Consider the following 20,670-nt stretch of genomic DNA (forward strand, 5'->3'; position numbering starts at 1 on the left):
GAGCTCCATATTTCACATATAACACAAGGGACTAAAAGTCGGTAATAATAGATGAGGGTAGCTTAGCTATGTTTACATGGTGAAGAAGTTGATATGTCTAATAGGTTGTAGAATGATTTGTGGTCAATATAATTACTAACTTACTCTCTTGCAATATGTCCTGTTGCTGGGTGTTTTGTTTTCCCTTGTGTCACTAGTTTTTACTATTGAGAAATAAGCTCCTACTTGTACAGACATGTCTCTGGCTCCTTCCTAGGAAGTAATCTTTTGTAAATTATTGCTTACATGAGTAAACATACCAGTCTTCAAGTGTTTTATTTCAGGACATAGTATAAAGAGAATGACTTATGTTCTTAGGTAACTTGACTGACATGAAATTTTACTAGTAAGTGTATGTAGATTGTGGAGTTATATAGTTTGGTCATATGAAAGATACTGTATTTTTGCCTTAATGTAAGAAATGGTTTAATTAAGTCAGTTACTCTTAATATTCTCTTTGCAGAGGAAAGTACTTCTGATAAAAAATGTAGTAGGGCACATGTTTTTGTCTCTTCATTGGCTTTTGGTACATCAGTGTAGTTTGTCCTTTTTGTGTAGAAATTTTGCATTGATAACAGTTACCCTTTACTGATGTAAAATGCATTGCACCTTTAATGGATAATTAATGAAGATATTTCTAATGTGACTCTATAAGTTACCTGGAAACACTAAACTATTCAAGTTTACTAGGGTAGATAGGGATTCCTAAGCATATATGTAAATGTAAGCAACTGATACGTTGCTCTTCCACCATAATTAATGACTATAGGTTAATTGAAAATTGTTGGGGTTAGTAGGCTTTGGGTTTTGAAATTGAAAATCGATTCCAGTTTGAAAATTTGGAAAACACTTAACATTTTTCATGCTGTATATTACTTTAGGCAAATGATTTTTTTCTTAATGAGACTTCAAATATCAATTTTGTTTTCACAATAGAAAAACAGGTATTCCTGTACTTTGTGTTCACCATTCTAGTCTGAATGGACTTTTCTTTCTTTCCTCCTGTTAATGAAGTAGATGAACCAACAGGACTTTTCTTTTTTAATCTTCACTTGTACAATTCCCATTGGATCCTTCTCTTCAGATTACTCCTCAGTCTTTATCTTCTAAAAGTAAGGTTAGCAGAATCAATTTCTATGGACATGTAGCCTCTTGGTGTAGTGGATTTTGTTAACGATAAGAGAAGAGAAAGGGACACAAGAGTCGTTTGGTTGCATGACTCTTCGTCTGTAAACTTTTGCTTCTTGGGCTTCTGGGTCAGAATATGTTTCTCTAGGTAAGAATGTGAATGGAACGTCAGATGTAATTCTTTATCTGAAGTGTGTCCTGGAAGTTGATGCATGGTTATGCTTTAACTCTCCTATTTCATACTAATGTTCCATCTCGCCTTCTCATTCCCTTTTTCAACAGGGAGAAATCCTAAATGATTTCTGGATCTTTTTTACTTCAAACTTCATATATGGTCTTCTTTATGCATCTTAGTTTTAAGCCAGGTTTTAGTGAAATAAAGATGTCTTTTTAGGTCTTTTCATGGGAAAACATCAATTAGGAACTCTGAAGAGGAGTTGTCAGAGAGTTGTACAAGTGGTAATATTCTGACAGGCACATTTGCTGTTTATGATCTCAATTTTGAATTGTAAAAATTAAAAAAATAGGAAATATCCATATTTGTTTTACTGGAAATAAAAATACTAATTCACTGGATTTGAGTTCATGTAATAATTTACAAAGGTTTTCCATGTGTTTATTCAGAGCGGACATGTAAAATTTAGTTCAGTTCTGGGTAATTTTCAGGTGAAAATTATTAGATAGATAACAGGTAAAATTTGTGTGAATTCATACTTTATCTTTAGATATTATGCTAATATTTCTTGATTTCACAAATTTGCAGCATATGAGTGATTTTGGAAGCATTCATAGACCTGGAATTGTTGTTGACTATCAAAACAAACCCACCAATGTGACAGTTGCTGCTGCAAGAGGAATAAAGAGAAAAATGATGCAACCATTTAATAAGCCTGGTGGAACCTTTATCAAGAAACCCAAGCTAGCAAAGCCTGTGGAGAAGATGAGCCTCAGCAAATCACCCAGTAAGTGAGAAAACATAATTGCTATGGCTTATGGTACTTCTAGTTTTTAAAAAGTTTAATGCTTTAGATAATTTTTTCATGTTCATATGACAAACTGCATAGTAGTTTCAACTGTAGAAATTAGATTCATTGAATCACCTAGTGTAGTCACTAATCACTCATACACATCAAAATTACCCAGAGACAGGGGCGCCTGGGTGGCACAGTCGGTTAAGCGTCCGACTTCAGCCAGGTCATGATCTCGCGGTCCGTGAGTTCGAGCCCCGCGTCAAGCTCAGGGCTGATGGCTCAGAGCCTGGAGCCTGTTTCCGATTCTGTGTCTCCCTCTCTCTCTGCCCCTCCCCCGTTCATGCTCTGTCTCTCTCTGTCCCAAAAATAAATAAACGTTGAAAAAAAAATTTACCCAGAGACACTTTTTAAAAATGCACATGCCCTGGTCCACCCCTCTTCCCTGAGTCCTTATTTAGGATGGAGTCAGATCATCTATATGTGTTAAAAGGCTTCTCACATGATTTTGATTCAAAGTTTTGTCTTGGGTGTTATATTTGTTGTTGGAAGGTACTGCTGAGGATGTAGTATTCTCACATTATACAGAATCCCCTTTATGAGGACAAAGGGAAGAAATTTTTCATGGTTCTTGGTACCAGGAAAAGGTGTGTTTCTTCTGGAAATTTAATTTGCTTTTAATTTTGTGGACTGACGACTCTTAGAGACAGTCACATTTTCCATCTGTACATTGTTAAAAAATTGAGAGCCAATCTGAAAATGAAATGAAGAAAACCATTTCATTGGTATTAGCATCAAGAAGACTATAAATACTCAGGTAAATTTAGCAAAAGTAGTATAAAACTTAAAACAGTATTCAAAACCTACAAAACATTGTTGAAAGAAGTTTAAGAAGATCTAAATAAATGGAAAAACTAAATAAATGGTTCAAAGATCATAAGATTTAATGTTAAGATGGTTATATTCCCCAAACTGATCTACAGATTTATTAGCACAATCCCTGTTAGAATTCCACCTGACTTCTTTGCAAAAATTGACAAGTTGATTCTAAAGCTCATAAGGAGTTGCAAGGGATCTAAAATAGTGAAAACAGTCCTAAAAAAGTGAAACAAAATAGAAAGACTTACACTGCACCTTACTTGGAAAGACTCAACACTTCTCAGTCATCAAGGCAAAAATAAATATAAAAAAACAAAAAGTAATTCAGTGTACATGTAAAAATAGACAAAATATTTGGTGTATATTATTTTGCTGTTATGTGTTTTCACAAAGAAGTCTGAAGAAGACCTTTTGTTAGCTTTTATTTAGGTACATCCTTGACTGTCATGTAGTTTAGTCAAGTGTACTTGATTTCGTGTAGAGATATGTTACAAAGTTAAAAAATAAAATAAAACAGCATAGATAAGTAACAGTAATTTGGCTCTGAACTTTTTTTTTTTAATAAAAAAAGCTTTATTGAGATATAATTCACACACCTTATAATTCATCCATTTAAGGTGTTCCAATCATTGGTTTTTAGTGTATTCACAGATACGTGCAAATATCACTAATCTATTTGAGAACATTTTCATCTCCTCTCAGAGACCTGGTACCCTTTAGGCATTACCCCCAACAAACCCCACAGACCAGAGCAACTACTAACTTACTTTCTATCTTTATAGATACCTGTATTCTAAATTTACATATGAAAAAAAAATTGTATAAAATGTGGACTTCTGTAATGGGCTTCTTTCACTTAGCATAATCTTTTCAGGATTCATTCAAGTTACAGCAGGTATTAGTACTTCATTCCATTTTATGGCTGGAAATATTCCACTGTATGAACAAATCAAATTTCCTTTATTCATTCACTGATGGGTGTTTGGGTTGTATCTACCTTTTGGGGACTATGAATAGTGCTGTAAACATCTGTGTATAAGTTTTTGTGTGAACATGTGTTTTCATTTCTCTTAGATATATATCTAGGAGAAGTGCTGGATCATATAGTATAATCATTTGAGGAACCACCTGTTTTCCAAAGCATCTGCACCATTTTACATTCCCACTAGCAGTAGATGAGAGTTCTGATTTTTCTATATCCTTGCTATGGCTTGTTATCTATTTGATTCAAACCATCCAGGTAGTATGCAATGGTATCTCATTGTGGTCTTGATTTGCATTTCCCTAATAACTAATGGGTGGGCATTTTTTCTCGTGCTTATTGGCTCTTCATATACCTTTCTTGGAAAAATGCACGTTTAGATGTTCTGCTCACTTATTAGTTGGGCTATTTGTCTTTTTATTGATTTGAAAATATTCTTTATATATTCTAGCCATCTGTATCTTACTTATAGAGATAAAAACACAGACTTAAACATTCAACCTTTATTGATGGGGGAGTGGGAGGGAGGGGAAAGTGGGTGATGGGCATTGAGGAGGGCACCTGTTGGGATGATCACTGGGTGTTGTTTGCAAACCAATTTGACAATAAATTTCATATTTCAAAACAAAACAAAACAAAAAACCCAGGCAACCTTTACATGAAACAAAAATTTAAAACTTAGACAATAAGAACAAAAAGGATAAAATTAAATACTGTCAGGCTATTGTCAGGTACTCTGATTTAATTCTGTTTGTTTTGATCATTGATGATGAATTTTAATAAACTTTTGCTTTAAGAAATTATAATATATGCAATGTTGAAAAAAGGATTTAGCTTATTTACTCACCTAGTTTTTGTTGTTTTCTTGTGAGAGAGAGCATGTGTGTGGGGGAGAGGGGCAATGGGAGAGGGAGGGCGAGGCAGAGAGAGAGAGGGAAAAAATATCGATAGATAGGAAGAAGGAAGGAAAAAGAAAGGAAAGAAAGAATGAATACCTCAAGCAGGCTCCATGCTCAGCTCAGAGCCTGATGTGCGGCTTGATCCCACGACCCTGGGACCATGCCCTGGGCCAAAACCAAGGGTCAGATGCTCATTTGACTGAGCCACCCAGATGCCCCTTAACTAGTATTTATTAAAAATGATCTCTTTGAAAGCACTTTATTATTTTTTTTTTAATTTTTTTTTTTAACGTTTATTTATTTTTGAGACAGAGAGAGACAGAGCATGAACAGGGGAGGGGCAGAGAGAGAGGGAGACACAGAAATGGAAACAGGCTCCAGGCTCTGAGCCATCAACCCAGAGCCCGACGCGGGGCTCGAACTCACAGACCGTGAGATTGTGACCTGAGCTGAAGTCAGACACTTAACCGACTGAGCCACCCAGTCGCCCCTGAAAGCACTTTAGAAACAAGAGGTCAAACTGCCAAAGCTACTTCAAAATATTTCTATAAAAGTTTAAAATCAGGAAATGCCAACTTCAGTGACAGATATAAACAATATAAATCACAGACATGACACATTAAAAGTAAAAATTTACAAGGTGAAATAGTATACAATTTAATTTCAAAAAGTTTCAATGACAGAATAACACCTTGTTTTATTGTACATGTGACAACAAAAGCAAATTCAAATAATAAATATTATGTGGGGCACCTGTGTGGCTCAGTTGGTTAAGCATCTCTTAATTTCGGTTCAGGTCATGATCTCATGGTTTGTGAGTTCAAGCCCTGCGTCAGGCTCTGCGCTGATGGTGCAGTGCATTACTTACTTAAGAGAAAAAGAACTAGACATAGACATGTCCTTAAGATAAAAATACTGAATAACTAGGAATGTTTGTTCTCTGGAAGACCAGAAATAGTTTCTAAGTCCCTAATTCTGCTTAGACAATCTAAACTCTGACCATCTAATTGTGTCTTTGTATTTTCCCAAATTCATTCTCAACAGTCACTATTTTGCTGAATATTAGGTCCAGGTAAGTTATAGAAGACATTGAGAGTCTAGAGTAAGATCTGCCATATTCTTCGTCTTTCCTCCATTAAAAGAAAGGTTGGGGGAGGAGGGGTGTGGAAGCACAAAAGCTTTTAATTTTGATAAAGTCTAATTTATCTATTTTTCTTTGGCTGCCCAGTTCTTTTGGGTGTATATCTAAGAATTCCTTGCCAAATTCCAAAGTCATAAAGATATACTCCTATGTTTTCTTGGAAGAGTTTTCTAGCTATAGTTCTTGCATTTAGGTCTTGTATTTTAGCATTTGCATGTGGCTGTCCAGTTGCCCAGCACCATTTGTTGCAAAGACTGTTCTCTCCCAACAGAATAATTTTGGCATCCTTGCTAAATACTAGTTGACCAAAGTTTTATGAGTTTATTTCTGGACTCCCAATTCTGTTCTGCTAATCTATAGGTCTGTCCTTGTGCCAGTAACACAGTATCTTGATTATCGTAGCTTTGTAGTAAGTTTGGAAATCATGAAGGGTGAGTCTTCCTATTTTGTTTTTCTTTTTAGGATTGTTGTCACTACTTTAGATCCCTTCCTTATGAGCTTTAGAATCAACTTGTCAATGTTTGTAATGAAATCAGTTAGAATTCTGATAGGGATTGCATTAAATCTGTAGATCAGTTTGGGGAGTACAACCATCTTAACAACGTTAAGTCTTCTAATCTCTGAACCATTTATTTCCATCTTCTTTTTTTTTTTTTTTTATATGAAATTTATTGACAAATTGGTTTCCATACAACACCCAGTGCTCATCCCAAAAGGTGCCCTCCTCAATACCCATCACCCACCCTCTCCTCCCTCCCCCCCCCCCCCCCCCCCCCCAATCAACCCTCAGTTTGTTCTCAGTTTTTAACAGTCTCTTATGCTTTGGCTCTCTCCCACTCTAACCTCTTTTTTTTTTTTTTTTTTTTTTTCTTCCCCTCCTCCATGGGTTCCTGTTAAGTTTCTCAGGATCCACATAAGAGTGAAACCATATGGTATCTGTCTTTCTCTGTATGGCTTATTTCACTTAGCATCACACTCTCCAGTTCCATCCACGTTGCTACAAAAGGCCATATTTCATTTTTTCTCATTGCCACGTAGTACTCCATTGTGTATATAAACCACAATTTCTTTATCCATTCATCAGTTGATGGACATTTAGGCTCTTTCCATAATTTGGCTATTGTTTTTTTTTTTTTATTTATTTTTTATTTTTATTTTTTTTTTTCAACGTTTTTTTTTTTTTATTTATTTTTGGGACAGAGAGAGACAGAGCATGAATGGGGGAGGGGCAGAGAGAGAGGGAGACACAGAATCGGAAACAGGCTCCAGGCTCTGAGCCATCAGCCCAGAGCCTGACGCGGGGCTCGAACTCACGGACCGCAAGATCGTGACCTGAGCTGAAGTCGGACGCTTAACCGACTGCGCCACCCAGGCGCCCCAATAATTTGGCTATTGTTGAGAGTGCTGCTATGAACATTGGGGTACAAGTGGCCCTATGCATCAGTACTCCTGTATCCCTTGGATAAATTCCTAGCAGTGCTATTGCTGGGTCATAGGGTAGGTCTATTTTTAATTTTCTGAGGAACCTCCACACTGCTTTCCAGAGTATTTCCATCTTCTTTAACCTTTTTTCAACAATGTTTTGTGGTTTTTTTTTTGTTTTTTTTTTTTGTAAGTTCATCCTATATGTCTACCTACCTATCTTCTTATTTATATAATCTCTACACGCAACATGGGGCTCAAACTCACAACTCTGAGATCAAGAGTCTCATGTTCTTCCAACTGAGTCAGCCGGGGACCCCTGTTTTGTAGTTTTTAAGTACTGTGTAAGTTTTACATTTCCTTTGTTAAATTTATTCCTATTTAGTTTTGTTGATGCTAATATGAATGAAATGGTTTTCTTAATTTCATTTTCAGTTTGCCTCTCAATTTTTTAACAATGTACAGATGGAAAATGTGACTGTCTCTAATTGTCAGTCCACCAGATTAAAAGCAAATTAAATTTCCAGAAGAAATACACCTTTTCCTGGTACCAAAAACCATGAAAAATTTATTACCTTTGTCCTCATAAAGGGGATTCTGTGTAATATAATACTACATCCTCAACAGTACCTTCCAAAAATAAATGTAATATCCAAAGCAAAACTTTGAATCAAAATCATGTGAGAAGCCTTTTAAAACATACAGATGATCTGACTCCATCCTAAATAAGGATTTAGGGAAGAGGGGTAGACCAGGGCATGTGCTTTTTTAAAAAGTGTCTCTGGGTAATTTTGATGTTTATGAGTGATTAGTGACTACACTAGGTGATTCAAAGGATCTAATTTCTACAGTTGTAATTACTATGCAGTTTGTCATGAACATGAGAAACTTATTTAAAAGCACTGAAGCCATAGGGGTGCCTGGGTGGCTCAGTCGGTTAAGCGTCCGACTTCGGCTCAGGTCATGGTCTAATGGCTCTTGGGTTCAAGCCCCACGTCGGGCTCTGTGCTGACAGCTCGGAGCCTGGAACCTGCTTCAGATTCTGTGTCTTCATCTTTCTCTCTCTGCCCCTCCCCATCTTGGGCTCTGTCTCTGTTTCTCTCTCTCTCTCTCTCTCTCTCTCTCTCTCTCTCTCTCTCTCTCTCTCTCTCTCTCTCTCAAAAATAAACAAACATTAAAAAAATTAAAAAAAAAAACCAAAACACTGAAGCCATGGTAATGATATTCAAATGAATGAAGTTTAAGAAATACTGGTTAATCTCAAACTGATTTTTCTGGTGAGTTCAATTTAGATTGTGATCACCAAATATACCTTGCATGTTTAATGCTTTATGAAGTGGGAACTGAAAAGGGAGGATGGAAAAATGATATTTAATTTTGACTCTTGTTGATATCCTAGCAAAAACTGATCCTAAAAATGAAGAAGAAGAAAAGCGACGTATTGAGGCTCGGCGAGAAAAACAAAGGCGCAGAAGAGAAAAAAACAGTGAGAAATATGGAGATGGATACAGGTTTGTGCTTAGTAGAGTCTGAAAATTGGTCTTATGAAAAAACAGTTTCCTAGGAAATGCAAATACATCATTTGGAATGTGAGAAAATTCATGGGGTCAAATGAAAAGGCTTGATCAAAGATATATAGGAATATTTTTGATTCTTGGTATTTATGTGCAGTCACACTGAGAAAAATAAGAAAAAAGAGTTCCATCCCTAATGGTAATTTAAAAATAAAAAATACCTAGAAATACAGTATTCTTAAAAAAGAAATACGTGTCATGACATGAAGAAAACCACAAAGTCTTGAGATTTGACTACATGGAGACATAGTGATATTCTTGGATAGAAAAACTAAATAGTAGAAATGTAACAAGTGTCGTCAATCTTGATTCCAAAGAAGATTCTGTAAAAGAAGAGTAGATGAGTAGGTACTAGCTTTTCTAGATAATCGAAACATTTGAAAGCTGTAATAGTTAAAAATATGTGGCACTAAAAAAAGACTATTAGTATAATAGGATTATTAACCTCTAAATACATGTGTTATATGTAAGAATGTAATATATAATACAAATGTTGCAAACAAAAGGAGAATTGCTTAAAGGGCGGGGGGTTGCTTGAACAACTGAACAATAAGAAAAATAGTTTAGATCCTCTTCTTAGACCAGTGAAGATGAATCCATTGGATTAAAGAACCTACAAAATGGAAAATAACAGGAAAATAAAATAGAATATTTTAATTGCTGCAGAAGTCTTTTTTCTAGGCTTAAAAGTGGTAGATTAAATTACAAAGGAAATAATGACCACATTAGTTTCATTAAAACTTTACACCTTGAAAACAGACAGACTTGGAAAATATTATAAACACAAGGATGATTAATCTCTAAGGTAAATATCACCCAACCAGTATTTTTTAAAAAGTAAAAACAAGATGCCTAATATATGATTGGGTGAAGGAACAATAGCTAGTTCATAGTTTTAGGGGAAACGCTGAAACTCATTGTAAGATAAACTGGGAATTTAAATAATAGCATGGCATTTTATTAGGAGAAAAGAAACATTGATTTACTAACATGGAAACAATCAAAGCATACACTTATAATTGCTGGTAACCAAATAATATGGTTTTAACTACTGGGAAGCAGTTTAACAGTCCTTAAAAATGTCTTGAATTTTTTTTATAGCCCATGATCTCTCCAGGAAGATAATGTAAAAGTAGAAGAGTTTAATCTAAAAAGCTGCCCTTTACAGCATTATTTATCATAGCTCCAGACATGAAACAAATATCAGTGACAGAGAGTAGTCAAGTATGTGTAAATTTTGACACATCCCTCTGTGGGGTCTTAGGCCATTGTTGAAAATGAAGGCTATAAAGCCTGTAGTAACATGGAGAAAATGCAGGCAAAATAGAAAAAAAAAATACATATAACGTGTAAAGTTGTGCATGAAAACGTGTAAGAAAATTTCTCAAAAGGACAGTATTTGATACTTCTTTCATCATCTTTCTCTGAAATTGCTGCTTATGCTAGGAAAATAAAGATTATAAAATTTAAAAAGTAAATTCAGTGTATGTTTTGTTTAGAACATAGTTTTGCTCTTGAAAAGTTAATTTGTGTAGCATGAGGGGAATGAAATATTACATGTAAGTGAATTTTCTATATGTCTAAAACTTTATCTTAGTTCAGAAAATAATATTTTAAGAGCAGCATCTGCAGACCTTTCCATGGAGATATGTTTACGTTGTCCATTTTCTTTCATATTAAACAGGATATTCTTTGTTACTATTTGGTTTTAACATATACATTGATTTTATTTATGTAAAATGTGGTAAAAGAAAATTCAGTTGCATCTGAATTCCCAGATTTTTTTGTTTGCTTAGACTGTCTTTGATTTTAGTGAGATAGGTATTACATTTGGCCCATAAACCACATGGGGGTTCAGGGTGCTAATTCTCCAGAGTTACAAATCTGTAACTTTGGATTCCTCCAATACTTCTTTTTTTTTTTTTTTTTTTTAATTTTTTTTTTTCAACTCCAATACTTCTTATAGCCACCTGATGACTGGAAGCCTTACTGAGAACTTAAACAGTTGATAAACATATTCTGTATGTTATTTGTATCATATACTGTATTCTTATAATAAAGTAAGCTAGGGAAAAGAAAAAAAATATATATATTAAAGTTTATTTATTTTGAGAGAGAGAGAGCACATGTGAACGGGGAAGGGGCAGAGAGAGAGAGAATCCCAAGCAGTCTCTGTGCTGTCAGTGTAGAGCCAGACCTGGGGCTGGAGCTCAAGAACTGTGAGATCATGACCTGAGCCAGAATCAAGAGTCAAGACGCCTAACCAACCGAGCCACTTGGTTTTCCTAACGAAGAGAAAATACGTTTACAGAACTATACTATAAAAAATCTGTGTATAAGGCACCTGTGCAGTTCAAACCCCTTTTGTTTAAGCTGTACTTCTGTAATCTCTGTCCAGCTTTAATAACCTTTTCCTGTGCTCTTTCTGATATGTTACTCCTAATTTGTTGCCACCTGAGAAACAATAGGATTAAGCTTCTTAAGAATTAACCCATGAAAAGAAGTTCTAGTGTTAAGAGGCAGGTAGTTTTGTTCCTTGACAGTATCCCTGCCACTGTGGATAGAATTCCTTCTTTTGACGGATGACGGGATTAGTGAAAACAGTGAAATGAACTCTTTGTTTCAAGTGTATAGGAATCTGAAGCTGATTTTACATTATGAGATTAATTTTGCTATTTACCCCTGAATACTTTCCCCTTTAAAAATTATAGCTTTGGGGGCGCCTGAGTGCCTCAGTTGGTTAAATGTCTGACCTTGGCTCAGGTCTTGATCTCGCTGTGGGTTTGAGCCCCACATTAATTAGGCTTCTGTGCTGTCAGTGCACAGCCCACCTCAGATCCTCTGTTTCCCTTCTTTCTGACCTTCCGCTGCACACGTGCACACGCGCATGTGCTCCCTCTCTGTCAAAAATAAACATTAAAAAAAGTTTAAAAAAACTAAAGCTTTGGATATGATATATCTGTGTTAATATACATGTGTGAATTGGAGAAAATGAAAGAACTGAACTTTCATTTAGCTATAAATATAAATCTCATATAAGCTAAAGTATGTCAGTTCAATTAAGTTGTCATTTTAGAATAAGAATCCTTTACAATAGTCTAAAATTATAATTTATCAGAGCAGTTTTGCTTTGAGTTAGGAAGGTAAGAGACTGACAATAAATAACTATTCTTGCGATACATTCTTTTTGGATATTTGAATGCTTTCAGTATAATAGAGTAGAGGGAGCCGGGGGGAGGGGACAGGGGTGTGAGAGCTATAAACAAACAATAGTATAAAGGGAAGAGTGCCAGAAGAGAAGTACAAAGTGATCTTACAGGAGGTGACTTCTCAGTAGGAGTGCAGGAAAATCAGGGAAATGGATGGAGGCAGTATTTGAACTGACTTGGGAATGGTAGGATAAATAAAATAAATGGTAGGAGCTGTTAGGCAGCCCTGGTAGAGGGCATGGCTCGAGGTTACAGCAAGGAAACAGGGACCTTTCATTCATATTCTGGATATGGAAAGCTGTGTAGATTGAACAGGGCTCTAGTGGGGGTTGGCAAGTGTGATTTAATTTGAACATTTAATGAAGACATACTGTGTGCCAGATACTGTTAAAAGCATTCAGTAGGGGGATGGGGCGCCTGGGTGGCCCAGTTGGTTGAGTGTCCACCCTCGGCTTAGGTTGTGATCTCTTGGTTTGTGAGTTGGAGCCCCGCGTCGGTCTCTGTGCTGGCAGCTCAGAGCCTGGAGCCTGCTTCGGATTCTGTGTGTCCCTCTTTCTCTGCCCCTCTGTCTCTCCATCTCTCTCAAAGGTAAATAAACCTTAAAAAAATTTTCTTTATAAATATTTAGTAGGGGGGCACCTGGGTGGCTCAGTTGGTTAAATGTCTGACTCTTGATTTTGGCTCAGGTCATGATCTCACGGTTTGTGAGATAGAGTCCCACTTTAGGCTCTGTGTTGACAGTGTGGAGCCTGCTTGGGATTTTCCTTCCCTCTCTCTCTGCCCTTCCTTTCTTGTGCTCGCTTGTGTTCTCTCTCTCTCTCTCAAAATAAATAACTTAAAAAAAAAAATAAAAGTATTTAGTGGGTAAAGCCAACAAGATATAGGAGAGATTAAAAACTTTTTTTAAGGGCAGCTAAAAGTGTTTTGACTTTGTTTTATGATGCTTAAGTCAGTGAAGCCAGTAAAGTGCTGTTGTCTCTTTTAGGAAGTGACTAATTAATTGAATTATTACTGTGTGGTGGGAACTGTTCTAAGGGCTTTATATACTTTTTTTTTTTCCATCCTCAATGATACTTCTATAAGGGTTCTCATTGCATTAAGATAAGAAAACTGTGATCCAGAGAAGTCAAGTAATTTGCCCAGTGTCTCACAAGGGGGCTCTGATATAAACCCAGCAGTAGGCTCCAGATCCCAAAGTTTTAACTAGGAAAATTAATATAATAGTGATATAAGGAATTAATTAGAGGGGCACCTGGGTGGCTTAGTTGGTTAAGCATCTGACTTCAGCTCAGGTCATGATCTCGCGGTTGGTGAGTTTGAGCCCCGCATTGGGCTCTGTGCTGACAGTTTAGAGCCTGGAGCTTGCTTCAGATTCTGTGTCTCCGTCTGTCTGCCCCTCCCTGGCTTTTGTGTGCACTCGCTTGCTCGCTCTCAAAAATAAACAAACATTAAGAAAAAAAAGAATTAATTGGAAAATGGAGACTAGAGACAAACCAATGAAGAAACTATTGTTATAATTCAATGAACAGGAAATAGAATACATAAGATAGGAACACTTTATAGGAGAAAAGAGGGAAATTCATATTGGAGTGGCTTCTGAGCTTCTAAATTTATCTAGGCTTGTCAGTCATCCTGAAGTGGTCCTTAGAAGGTAGGGTTTTTGGTCACCCAACAGCTCCAAAGGAGTGAACTATGGTTGTCTGATGTTCACCTGGCTTTGTTGGTTATTACCTTGGTGGACTGCAAGCTTGAGAGTGGAACAGAGTATAAAAATAAGTAGTGGAACTTCAGAACTTGGTATTTTTGGAAGTTTGCTTTGGCTTTATAATTCTAAACTTGAAGTGGATAGCTTAGGACTAGATTAAATAGATCCACTGATTCCATTATTTGCAAAGTGGTATATAATAGCAGTGTTGGCCAAATATTTACAGAAATACTGTTTTTTCTGACTTCAGCTAAATTTAGATCAACCATAAGATGGTATAAAGGAAATCATTTATTTTGGTAAAATTAGTTTTATTGGCATGGTCTTATGAACTCTCAGTAAATAAGGCAATATTTAAGGAAAACTTTTTTTTCTTTATAGAATGGCATTCACATGTTCATTTTGTAAATTCCGAACGTTTGAAGAAAAAGATATTGAGCTACATCTGGAAAGTTCTTCACACCAGGAAACATTGGATCATATTCAGAAACAAACCAAATTTGATAAAGTAGTTATGGAGTTTTTGCATGTAAGTAGCTGTTTTTAAATCAAGAGGCACTTTATTTGTATTTTAATTTCTTAGTTTTTCAGTTCCCCACCTCCCAAGTTTCTAAAAATTTAATTGACTACTTACTTAGAGAGTTTTTTTTAATATATGAAATTTATTGTCAAATTGGTTTCCAAACAACACCCAGTGCTTATCCCAAAAGATGCCCTCTTCAATGCCCATCACCTACCCTACCCTCCTTCCCACCTCCATCAACCCTCAGTTCTCAGTTTTTAAGAGTCATTTAGAGAGTTGTTTTTTTTTTTTTAAAACTAGATGTGAATTCCTCTGTAAAGATTTTAGATTTGTAATTTGAGAGAATATTTTATGTTTTTACAGTAGTTTATGGCAGAGGTGTCAGGAAAAAGAATTCCTTTAACACCTGATTATTGATGCAGAATCAGCTATCATAAGTTGAGAGTCTGCTGTGTACCTAGTGTTGTGCTGGGTACTTTCATTCATTATTTCATTTGGGCGTCATCACAGTTCTTTTTTATCATGAAAGATCATGCTCAGAGCAGTGTAGTGACTCTTCCAGTTAAGTGGCAGTCTGAATTCAGAGCTAGAGAGCTGATGTCTGTTTAGTGTCCTTTCTATTATCAGTGTGTGGTCACTAGTTCAACAGTTTTTCTTGACTATTTAACAAAAGGTGTTATGCAAGGACTGAAGACACAGATACCACCCTTAGTGAACTCACAGTAATTGGAAAGAACACACTCATTTATACACAGATGACACAGTTAAATCGGAGGGCCAGGAGTGAGGGTGTAGGCAGGGGTGTTTGGAAAAGGTGAGGATAGTTGGGGCCAGGGATGTTTAAGGAAGAGGCTAGAGCTGGACTGCTGATTGTACATATAGTTACTTTGGGCAAAGATATGGAATTGTTAGGAGGTTAGAAATACAGTGATCATTCATTCTTCCCCATCCATGCAGAATTGTGTACCTTTACAGAAATTTCTTTCTGTTCATTTCATTCCTTAACTGGTTCCTGTCATTTAGGACTTTAATGTACCACCTGCCCTGAGAAGACCTCTCTTAACTCTTCCAGCTCTGTTTGATTTCTCTTGTTCTTTATGCCTAAAATACACTTTGAAAGTGAATATTTTTTGTAAGTATCCCAGTAATTTATTTGTATTTGTATTTAATGATAGTCTTTTTCAACTGAACTATAAACTCCTTGAGGACAGATATTAGTTCTTATATAACAGATGTTATCTTCTATAGGCTGAGTTTGATGCTAAGCTCAGTGAAAACTTTTTGTGTTTCTTCCTATTTTGTTTTATAGGAATGTATGGTGAATAAATTCAAGAAAACATCTATTCGTAAACAGCAGACAAATAATCAAACAGAAGTAGTTAAAATAATTGAAAAAGATGTTATGGAAGGTAAGTATTTAAACAAAGTGTATTAGAAATTAACACATATATTTTACTTACCATAATCTATTTCAGTGTAGATGCTGCCCGCTAGTGTGATCGAGTCATATGTGGTAGCCGTGAGTAGGTCATCAGAGGTGACCTCCTTTCCTCTTCTCATGTTTACAAATTTATCACTACCTACCATTATGTTTCTCACTTCAGTTTTACAAGAAAAATCAGCTTTTCCTCTAGGTGGAAGTGAATTCTTACATTCTGTCTTCTCACTTCTCATCTCTTTAAGGACTTTTGCTCAAATAGTGAACTCTTCTGTTTTTCTGTCTTTTTATTCCTCTTGATTCTGTCCCTGAAGCCTATGCTTTCATCTTTAAAAAAGAAAAAAAAACTACATCTTTTAAAAAAATTTATTTTATTTTATTTTGAGACAGAGACAGAGCACGAGCGGGGGTGGGGTAAAGACAGACACACACACACAGAGTCCGAAGCAGGCTCCAGGCTCCCAGCTGTCAGCACTGAGCCAGACACAAGGCTCGAACTCATCAACTGCAAGATCATGATCTGAGCTGAAGTCAGACGCTCAACTGACTGAGCCACCCAGGTGCCCCCAAAAATCTCCATCTTTAAAAAAGAAAAGAAAAACAGATACTAGTTCCCCTAAAACTTGCTTTCCTATTAAACAACCATTCTTCTTTAAAACATAGTCCATACTGATCTGTGTCTTCACTACCCATTACTACTTTGCCACAGTAGACCACTTTATGTTACCAGTGGTCTACCAAAACTGCTCTGACAGAGATTCCCAATACCAGTAGGGTGATTCAGTAGGTTCTTCTGAATCATTATTTTACTTCTCTAACATTTTCCACTATTTTTTGTGAATCTGTTTCCACCCCTGGTTTCTGTGGTATCTCACTGTCCTGAGGTTCTTTTTTTTTTTTTTTTTTTAAAGATAAAGTGGGTATTTATTTGTACTTAAATCTGTCATAAACCACCAGCCAGACTGGTCCTATCATCATGACACATTAAAATATAAAAACAGCTTTCTACAAATACTGGAATAACGAACAGGTCAGGAGTTGTAGTTAAACTAGCACAGGGGGCAGAGGAAATCAATGATGCACATTATAACTTAACCCTCCACCGTTAACAATTGAGGTTGTTAAGACTCACTATCTCAGAAAATACAAATAATCCTTCATCACATCTTTGTATTTTTACTTCCTATTCTTGTGGTTAAATTCTGGAGCCTAAAGATATACAAACTAGTATTGTATCCAGTTATCTAGAGCCAGAAACATATTTCCGCATGTTGTTCAAAGCAGCCAAAACTACGGAATCCTCTTTGATGAGACTCCTGCCGTTCCCCCTTGATGGACAGAATAAACATAATGAAAAGCAGAATATCAAGGCAGAGATACAGGATCCTAACAGACAAATCCTAGAAGTAATACAGCCATCGCCCAAATGGAGACGGATTAATACGCTCATGGTCACGTGACTTCAGGCTGTATGTTCAGGGTAGTTTGGGAATAAATCCATTATTTGCTGGGCACTAAAATACTTAGCCGTTTGCAGTATCACACTGTGGCTTTCCCCAGTCGTTTCTAAGATGGACTGCAAATCGCTGACAGAATTTTGCTGTAACTATATCTGGGGCTGCGGGGATTCCTCTCCACAGTCGTGCAGCTGGCTGTTCCAGGCCTGGCCATTCCAGGCTTGGGGGCACCAGGTCTGACTGTTCCAGGCCTGGTTGCTCCATGACTGACTGTTCCAGGTCTGGTTGCTCCACGACTGGCTGTTCCAGGTCTGGTTGCCCCATATTGGAAGGTTTCCGGAAGTGTTCGTCAGGTATCCCTGGTGATAGGAATAGAAGCCTGGGTATTCTGGATTTGCAGAGCTGTTCTGAGACACAGTGTTGTTATTCTTTGGCCAGTTGTTTTTTTGCCACCTCTTGCATTTCATTCTCTGGTTCTGGAACCAGGTCTTAACCTGCTTATAGCTAAGGTTCAGAATGTTGGAAAGTTCTTGCATCTGCTGGAGACTGAGGTATTTCTGTCTCTGAAATCTATCATTGAGTACGTGTAGCTGGGTCTGAGAGAAGACGGTTCTGATCTTCTGTTTCTTGCCCTGAGCTGGATCGTCCTTCTTCGCGGTGATCTCCTCTGCAGAAGTGGGCAGCACTTTTACTCTGGGGCTGGTGGAAGAATCGGGGCTGCCCTGAACAAGTAGATCCATGCAGGAAGGAAGAGGAGAGACGGTCTCCGTGTGGGGGGGTCTCAGCAGATGACATTTGCAAGGGTGCATAATTTTCTTCAGGCCCATCAATCTCAGGCACTGGAGAAGAGTCCCTAGAATCGGGCGCTTCGGGGCAAGGCAGGCATTGGGGCTGAGATGGATCCGTATTCATGTTGCTGAGTTGAGGGAAGAGAGAAAAAAAAGAGGGAGATGCAGGCTTACGTGTCTAGGTGGAAGAACTTAAAAGAGAAATCTGAAGATCTCCAGATGTAAGAGTATCAGAAAGATAGGATGCAGTGGCGTCACCACCGAAAGGGCCAAGCACCAACCAACCCAATTTAGCAAAAGAGTCCTGAGGTTCTTTATTCTTTTTCTTATTGTGTTTTTATTTTATTTTATTTTATTTTATTTTATTTTATTTTATTTTATTTTATTTTATTTTATTTTATTTTATTTTATTTTATTTTTATTATTTTTTTAAGAATTTATTTATTTTTGAGAGAGAGAGAGCAAGCAGGGGAGGGGCGAAGAGAGAATCCCCAGCAGGCTCTGTGCTTTCCACACCGAGTCTGACTTGGCTTGAACTGAGATCATGAACTGAGCTGAAATCAAAAATCAGATGCTCAACCAACTGAGGCACCCAGGTGCCCCTCTCTGTGAAGCTTTTAGAAGTTGATATTTCCCAGTATTCTGTTTTCAGTTCCATGATCTTCTCTTTTTATATTCCTTCCTTATGATTCATCTAATCTCAGAGCTTAAACTATCTCCTCTGTGTTGATTACGTACATACTTCTGTCTCTAACACAGATCTATCTTCTGAACTCTTCTCTTGAACATCGAGATGCTTATTGGCCTTTCTCTTCCGCAGTCTTACAAAAGGAATGTATCAAAAAAATTTTGTGTGCTCTTTGGGCTTATTCCACCCCATTAAGAAAACAAAAACTTAGAAGACTGGTCTTTCATTTTCCTTGGAAGGTAGCCCCACCATCTAAGCCACAAGTATAAAGTTAGTCCTAAGTAATTTTACTTTATTATATCTATAACATTGTATCTTATTGGTTCTGTCTTTTAAATATCTTCCAAGTCTGCTTCTTTACCTCTTTAAATATTGCATCTGTTCAAGTCTTTATCGTTCTCTTGGCAGTTACATTATTTTCCTAACTAGTGCCCTTACTTTCAGTCTTATCTCTTAAGTCTACTACATGATTGTAGTACTTCAAGAAGTTTAACTGGGTCTCCATCCTCTATAGGATAAACTTCAAATTCCTATGCCTGGCATGCAAAGTTCTCCATGATGTAGGCCCTGCTCTTTTTGTCTCTTTTGTCCCTTCTTTATTCTCAGTGCCCCAGCTATATTGAATTACTTGGAACTCCCACAAAGTGCCATTTTCTCTCACCTTTCCCTTGCATACATTATAACTTCACTTGTAATAAATCTTGATCACAGTTTTCAAGGTCCAACATATATTTTGTTTTTTATGAATCCCAATTTTGACCTCTTTTTCCCTATCCTTGCCTACCCATATTCATTATTATGGAAATTCTTTTTTTTAGTACAAAAATCAACATTTGTCTTATATTATATATTTGGGGGACAGACCCCTGGGACTCAGAGCAGGATTGTAGAATATGCAAGGAAATATAATGTAATTCTACTTTATAATTTTAATCTGTTATCCATTGTTTTAATCTATATATGCAGATTTATGAAACGTAGAAAAACTCAACATAACCTACATATCTTGATCTTCTTTTTGGAAGAAGGGGGTATGAATAACCATAGAAACGAAATAATAAAAACTCATTTTGTCAAAAATAAGAATATATGAATCATTACTTATTAATAACTGGCTTTCTTTTGTAGGTGTTACTGCAGATGATCACATGATGAAAGTGGAGACGGTTCACTGCAGTGCATGCAGTGTGTATATCCCTGCTTTGCATAGTTCAGTGCAGCAGCACTTAAAATCTCCTGATCATATCAAAGGGAAGCAGGTAAGTTTTGACCTGTCTTGATGAAGTCATTGAAGTATTCATTAATCCTTTATTGTCCTTTAAGGCTGTTGTTTCACACCAACTGCTTACATACAGTCCTATTAATCTTATGTGTGAAAAACTGTAAAGATAACTAGAGAGGCAGTGTAGCCTAGTAGTTAAGTTAAGCATGGTGGTTAAGATTGGGCTCTGGAGCAAGAAGTCCTGGGTTGAATCCTGGTCCAGTACATGATGTGTTAAGCAAGTAAATTAGCTTTTCTTTGTCCAAGTTTCCTTACTTGTAAAATGGGGATAGATAATCATTCTACTCTTGCATGACTGTTTAAAGATTAAGTTAGTTACAATAGAAAAGACACTTAAAATAGTGCCTGACACATAGTGTAAGCATTCAGGAAATCATAGCTATTGAACTGTTTTTTTCATTAACACTTTTTTAAGTTGGTTCAAAACAGTTTTATGAGAGAGAGTGTGTGTTTTAGAACAAAACGGAAAGATTTAATCATAACCTACATTTTTCTGATGGCTGGGAAAAATAAAAAAAAAAACTAGCATTACCAGTTACTATCTATTG

The 20,670-nt window shown here is 36.6% G+C and overlaps 2 protein-coding genes across 5 annotated transcripts in view; one reads left to right on the plus strand and one right to left on the minus strand.

Annotated features, from left to right (window-relative positions):
- ZNF326 (zinc finger protein 326) overlaps positions 1–20,670 on the plus strand; it is a 39,435-nt gene that overhangs the window by 14,642 nt on the left and 4,123 nt on the right. For all 4 annotated transcript variants that reach the window (XM_006934897.5, XM_045036151.1, XM_019837400.3 and 1 more), the window contains 5 exons: positions 1,931–2,129; positions 8,858–8,969; positions 14,328–14,475; positions 15,779–15,878; positions 19,969–20,099. In XM_006934897.5, coding sequence (XP_006934959.2) covers positions 1,931–2,129; positions 8,858–8,969; positions 14,328–14,475; positions 15,779–15,878; positions 19,969–20,099 — 690 coding nt within the window. The remainder of the gene's footprint in view (positions 1–1,930; positions 2,130–8,857; positions 8,970–14,327; positions 14,476–15,778; positions 15,879–19,968; positions 20,100–20,670) is intronic.
- LOC101084379 (homeobox protein NANOG-like) lies at positions 16,956–18,276 on the minus strand. The gene is given in 2 exon segments (XM_045036152.1): positions 16,956–18,140; positions 18,142–18,276. Coding segments are annotated over 2 exon segments (906 nt in total). The 3' UTR covers positions 16,956–17,369.

The sequence above is a fragment of the Felis catus genome, chromosome C1 (genome assembly GCF_018350175.1).
Source record: "Felis catus isolate Fca126 chromosome C1, F.catus_Fca126_mat1.0, whole genome shotgun sequence".
NCBI lineage: Eukaryota > Metazoa > Chordata > Mammalia > Carnivora > Felidae > Felis > Felis catus.